Source organism: Aristolochia californica, unplaced genomic scaffold (assembly GCF_029961685.1).
Source record: "Aristolochia californica isolate CCGP_79_NKW_82.1479 unplaced genomic scaffold, dmAriCali1.0.hap1 SCAF_7, whole genome shotgun sequence".
Classification (NCBI taxonomy): domain Eukaryota; kingdom Viridiplantae; phylum Streptophyta; class Magnoliopsida; order Piperales; family Aristolochiaceae; genus Aristolochia; species Aristolochia californica.
The window spans coordinates 8,551,429-8,557,251 of NW_027182268.1; the positions used below are offsets into that span (position 1 = coordinate 8,551,429).

The 5,823-nt window shown below is 39.9% G+C and overlaps 1 protein-coding gene across 1 annotated transcript; it reads right to left on the reverse strand.

Annotated features, from left to right (window-relative positions):
• Positions 1 to 1,581: 1,581 nt before the first annotated feature.
• On the reverse strand, positions 1,582 to 3,627 carry LOC137937832 (cytochrome P450 704B1). The gene is made up of 6 exons (XM_068783010.1): positions 3,301 to 3,627; positions 2,996 to 3,211; positions 2,608 to 2,901; positions 2,135 to 2,521; positions 1,858 to 2,058; positions 1,582 to 1,761 (listed from the first exon to the last, which is right to left on the reverse strand). The coding sequence occupies exons 1-6, from the start codon at positions 3,625 to 3,627 to the stop codon at positions 1,582 to 1,584; spliced, it is 1,605 nt and encodes a 534-aa protein (XP_068639111.1).
• Between the last annotated feature and the right edge of the window lie 2,196 nt (positions 3,628 to 5,823).

Genomic DNA, 5,823 nt, shown 5'->3' on the forward strand with positions numbered 1-5,823 from the left:
ATACAATTTATTTGACATGTATTTTTTGAAAAGTTTTAAATGTATGTTGGAGCACGAACTCGAGACATGTATTTTTTGAAAAATTTTAAATGAATGTTGAAGCTCGAGCTTAGCTCAAACTCGGTTAAAATTATTAGGCTCAAGCTCGATAACAATTTTAGGCTCGAGCCTAGGCTCGGATCAAGCTCGAGTTCGAAATATTTAAATCAAACTCGGCTTGAATATAGGCAGGTTCGGGCTCGGCTCAGCTCGATGCCACCCCTAATCGTAGCTTCAGGTTACACAAATGTTTCAGAGGTCATTTGATGCTGAGATAAATTCTCTCTTTTTCTCTCAAGACTCTCTCCTTTTTTTTTTCTTCATGTAAACTCTAATACCACTGATATAAAATCAAAGAGAAGAAAATAAATGAAGCTACTAAAGACGAGACAAGGAAGAGAAATAAATTTTTTTATACCTTTCATTAATCAATAACCTTTATATAAGCAATAGACCAACCAAAAATAGTAAAAGATCGTTAACTTCTAACCACTCATTTAACCCTCTTCTTTGACCACTACAACTACATAGATCTAAAAACTAACTAGCTCAAAATAGATCCCAACCTGCAACTTCATTAAACTAGGACTACTAACAAATTTCAACAATGTAAGCGTAGATTTGCTTGAGGGTTCAAAAATTGGTGACACAGTGTCGTAGCTTCGGTACGTAGCTTCGGTATGGTATACAAGTTGCACAAACGTTTCGGAGGCCATTTGATGTTGAGATATATTCTCTCTTTTTCTCTCAAGACTCTCTCTCCTATTTTTTCTTCATGTAAGCTCTGATAGTACTGATATAAAATCAGAGAGAAGAAGTTAAATGAAGCTACTAAAGATAAGACAAAGAAGAGAAATAAACTTTGTTATACCTTATCATTAATCAATAACGTGTATATACGCAATATACCAACCAAAAATAGTAAAAGATCGTTAACTTCTAACGACTCCTCTAATCCTCTTCTTTGACCACTACAACTCCATAGATCTGAAAACTAACTAGCTAAAAATAGATCTCAACATGCAAACTCCACTAGACTAGGACTACTAGCAGATTTCGAATTAGACTAAGATTAATAAACAGATTTCTTCAACTATATAAGCACGGTGTTGTAGGTTTGGCAATGACCGCCTACGTGATTGAGGGATAGAGTTAAATCCATGAACAAGCACGTAAGCGTGTATTTGATCGAGGGTCCGGAAACCGGTGATGCGGTGCCGTACCTTCGGCAATGACCGCCGAAGTGATTTTCTGATCATGTCATATTGCGTTCACACTTTAGTGGACCGCGTCAACCCAAGCTTCTTCGCGTTATATTAAGTCAATTAGGGGCCTTTTTCTATTTTCAAATACAAGCTCAAAGTTTTAGTATTTGAAAAAAAGTACTAAGTTTGAAATTTTCTTAGCAGACGCATAGGCACATAAAGGCGCTTCGTCTTCTCTGAAAAGAAATAGCAGAAATTGCAAAAGAACTCAAATTTCCATTTAACTTTCCTTCAGCTGGAGGCTAACGTGAGTGATTCCGTGGATGAATTCGTGCCCTCACGAACGTCTTGACACAGTGAGCCTCAATCCATGGGCCATGGACAAAATGGTCATCATCCTGTAAGTGACCGGATGTCCAGGAACAAGTGTGAAGACGTAGAATCTGCAGAGGACGGCGAGTGTCATCTTCATCTGCAGATACGCCGAGTCTTTTCCAAGGCATATCCTAGGTCCCGCCTGCAGAAAACCAAAACGATTCGGTAAGCTCATCGCTCATATTTCTGTATGGAAATGAAATTTTTTTAGTTCGAATTTGATGTTCGCTTCTTCTACCTGAAATGCAGTGAATTTGAAAGGAGTGACACTTTGCAGAACCCCATCTTTGAACCATCTATCAGGATTGAAGGAGACCGCGTCTGGTCCCCAAATGTACTCCATTCTACCCATAGAGTAGGGTACGTATGTCATCATGTTTCCTGCTTTCAACTGAGTTCCATCTGGTAAAACGTCATCCTCTAGTATGCCCTTGGGATCCTGTGGATAGTTCCGTTCATTAGCATTGGTCAGAGTAGATACTAAAGGGTGTCAGCATCTCCAGAGCGATCCCTACCTGGGGCACCGCCGGGTATAGCCGGAGTGTCTCGTTGACTGCTGCGTGAAGGTAAGGCAACCTCCCCAGCGAATCGTAGGTCAAGAGCTCCGCGAACTGCGACATTCTCCTGCGGAAATTTTCGGGTTTTTCTGTCTCATATGGAACCAAAATGATCTTCTTTTCCATGGCTTGATTTTCCTCGAACGATCTGAGCTCCCTGTAGAGCCGCTCTGCTACCTCTGGATGGGTGATGAGCATGTAGATAAACCAGGACAGAGTCGTCGCTGTGGTGTCTCTGCCGGCGATGACAAAGTTGAGGACGACGTCTCTGAGGCTTTTATCGTTCAAATTGCTTTCTGGGTTCTCGCCCAACTCGATGAATCTTGACAGTATGTCATGTTTTACCTGCATCCAGCATTAATGGTCAAAATCGGAGAACAAAAAGAAATAAATTATTCGAATCGTCTGGAGACCGAGCAAGTGTTTGTTACTTTCTCCCTCTTTCTCGTTCGCGCTTCTTCGATCTCTGCTTTCCTTCTCTGAATCATGGAGTAAGTGAACTCGTCGACGATCTTAATGCTCTCGTTAAGCAGAGCTTCGGATCCTATTCTGAGAAACCTCTTTATTCTCCACAATGGGTCGATGAATCTGAGGGTGACGATGGCGTTGGTAGCGTCGAATGCTCGGGCGAAGTCATTCTCCGGTAGCTCCGGAGACAGAGTTCCGATCTCCACACCGAAGCCCACTTTGCAAATGGAGTCCAATGTCATTCGCATCAACAGATCCTGCGTTATGGGGGGAAAAAATCGAAATTTCTCTGACTTCTCTACGGACAATGAATGACAATGCGCGAATAGAATTAATCTGATCGTCTCATACCTGCATGTCTATTGGCTGATGATGCGCAGAGGCCTGGCACAAGATATCTGACAGTTTCATGGCGAATTCTCTGAAAACAATTGTACTGAACTCCCTCAAATTCTTGGAAGCAAACTCCAAACTTGCAGTCTTCCTCTGCTTCCTCCACATCTCCCCGTCTGCATTGAAGATACCATCTCCAAGCAGCACCTTCATGAAGGAATGATACATCGCCCCCTTCCATTAACCACCAAGAAATCAGAAAAAAAGCATCAGGAAATAGCGTAACGGATAAGAATTTTTTGCAAGTAATCGTGAGGAATCACCTTGGGGAAATTGCTGAAGTTACTCTTGAGGATATGCTCAACGTTTGCTGGATCTGCCGTATAACTGGTAGCCATGAATGGCATTCCAACTGTTATGGTTCTCGTCTTGGACAAGTAGTCGACGAGCCAGTCATGCATCCTATGGTAGTTGGTCAGCTGCTCGACTGCTGCACCGACGATGGGCCATGTCTTGGGGCCATTGTTCTTCCTCTGCTTCCATCTGTGGATCAAAACCCAGGAAACGAACACTGAGCAGGCAAAGGCCATTGCCATGTTCCCTGCAGCTGCAGTTACTGAGAAGGAAGAGATAAGGGTCTTGCCTTCCATGACCAGGATGAACACAGGGGACTTGCCCAATCACTTGATCTCTGTTTATGCAAAGAGAAACGATCTGGGCGCTTGAGTGAATGTCACCTCTTCTGTGTCACAGACCTAACTCCTTTATATACCAGAAATTGATGAAGAGTTTAACGTATGCATGTAAAGCTGGAAGACCAACTAATTGCAAATTTCTTCAACGATCTTGGTGTGGGTTTGTGTCATGCATCTCACATTTGGTAGCTTTGCATTGCATTGGTCCAAGACCAATTAAGGCATTAGGAATTTTGATTTTTAACCAAAGTGTTCAGCATTGCAAAATTCTATGTGTGACAGATTGATAATAAAAAACTTTAAAATCCCATAATTAATTGTCATGAGTATCTTATCATAAATCGTAAACCCTAAACCCTAAACTGCCAAATAACACTATTGGAAGATGGGCTCAAACCCACGAGCTCAAGACAAGAAGCCCACACGTCAAATGAGTGGCATATGTGTAAAATATAGTATTTTCCATAAGATGGCATAGAAGTGTAAATATGTGTTCCTTTTATGTCTTTTGTTTTATCAAGTTGTAGCCCTAAGGGCATTGTAAAACTATAAATAAAGGCATTAGCTAAGAGGTAGGGCATTGAAGCACTCTCCTCTCTTTCCACAAATTCGTCCAGCCATCATTTTTTTTTTTTACGCAACCCTCTTCTCCCTTATTCCAAACTCTCTCCTTCCGCGTTCTTCTTCTTCTCTTCTCCTTCTTTCTTCTTCTTCTTCTTATTCTTTCTTGTTGATCTAAAGTTCCTTTCATGAAATCCTAAATTCTACATGGTATCAGAGCAAGGAGTTTAGGATCTCTCTTCATGGAGTTATTATGAAATCTGTTCAAGAAGTTGTAAAAAGAGTTCAGTCATGAAGAGATAAGTTCATGCTCTTCTTATTTACGTTTTTTTTTTGTTTCCTTTTCTTATTTACATACTCCTTTTTACTGTTTTTATTTACTTCTTGAATTTTGAGTCACATCAAGTCAAGATAAATCTTTATATGTTGTAAAGATTTATTTCTATGACTAAATTGATGTTATAATCTTGACTCCTTGTAAACAATTACAAGAGTGATCAAGATCATTTGTTGTTTGCATCTTATTAAGATTGATGCGTGAAATTCAATTACCTTTATGTAATTTAGATTCATCTTATTTGAGGTAGAATTCCAGCACATGTTGATGTATCTTCTCCTACTTAAGGTTGCTCATGGGTTTGTGTTATGTTATTGGATGCCCATTATAAGTTTGATGAAATTCCAGCAATCATTTACCCTTTGTAGTTCCCTTTTTTTTTAACTTCAACAATTGAATTTTTGTTTACGTTGAAGTCTCCCATAAGCTGAAGATAAATCTCTTCCAAGTGTCTTAGTTTGCTGTTAAATCTTCTCTAAATTTTTTGTTTATTGCTCGTTTGTGTTGGAGTTTGGATTAAGGCCTAATCGGTTGCATATACTTTCTTCTCTTTGTTCTTATGAATACAAGAGAAGTTGAGTGATGGCTGGATGTTATTATCACTTTCTAAAGGCACAAATTTGTTGATAATTTGGTGCTTGCTCTCATGAAAGAAATTGATTCTTGTTCTCTTTTGTTGGTGACTGATTTGGACTACGGGTTCTTCAAATTACATTGAGTAATTGTTCTTTGAAGAAGGTATTTTCCCTTGACCTCCATATTTTACTTGCCTCATCATGGAGATTGGATACAACAGTAATAAGAGTGATATACTTCGTATTACTATAATTCCACTTAGAGGTCTCTCCAATTACATGAGTTGGTCACAATCGGTTCGGAGGGTTCTTATTACTCGTGACCTCTTAAGCCACGTTGTTAACTTTCCTCCTCCAATTGATGAAGAAGATGCATCCTACCATAAGTGGGTTAAGGATGATAACATGGTGATAAGTTGGCTCATTAATAGTATGGAAGAGTAGGTGGCCAACAATGTGGTCCACTTGGAAACCACCAAGAACATATGGGACACTTGTGCCAAGCTTTACTCAAGCACAGCTAACCCAGTCTCGGTTAACATTGAGAAAAATGAAGATAAAGCTGAATCATCATCCGAAAATGTGACTCTTACGGCTGAGGACTATGCTGCATTTCAGAAAATGAAGTCCTTCATGGAATCATCTATTCCTTCATCATCTACTGCTGCCACTACTATT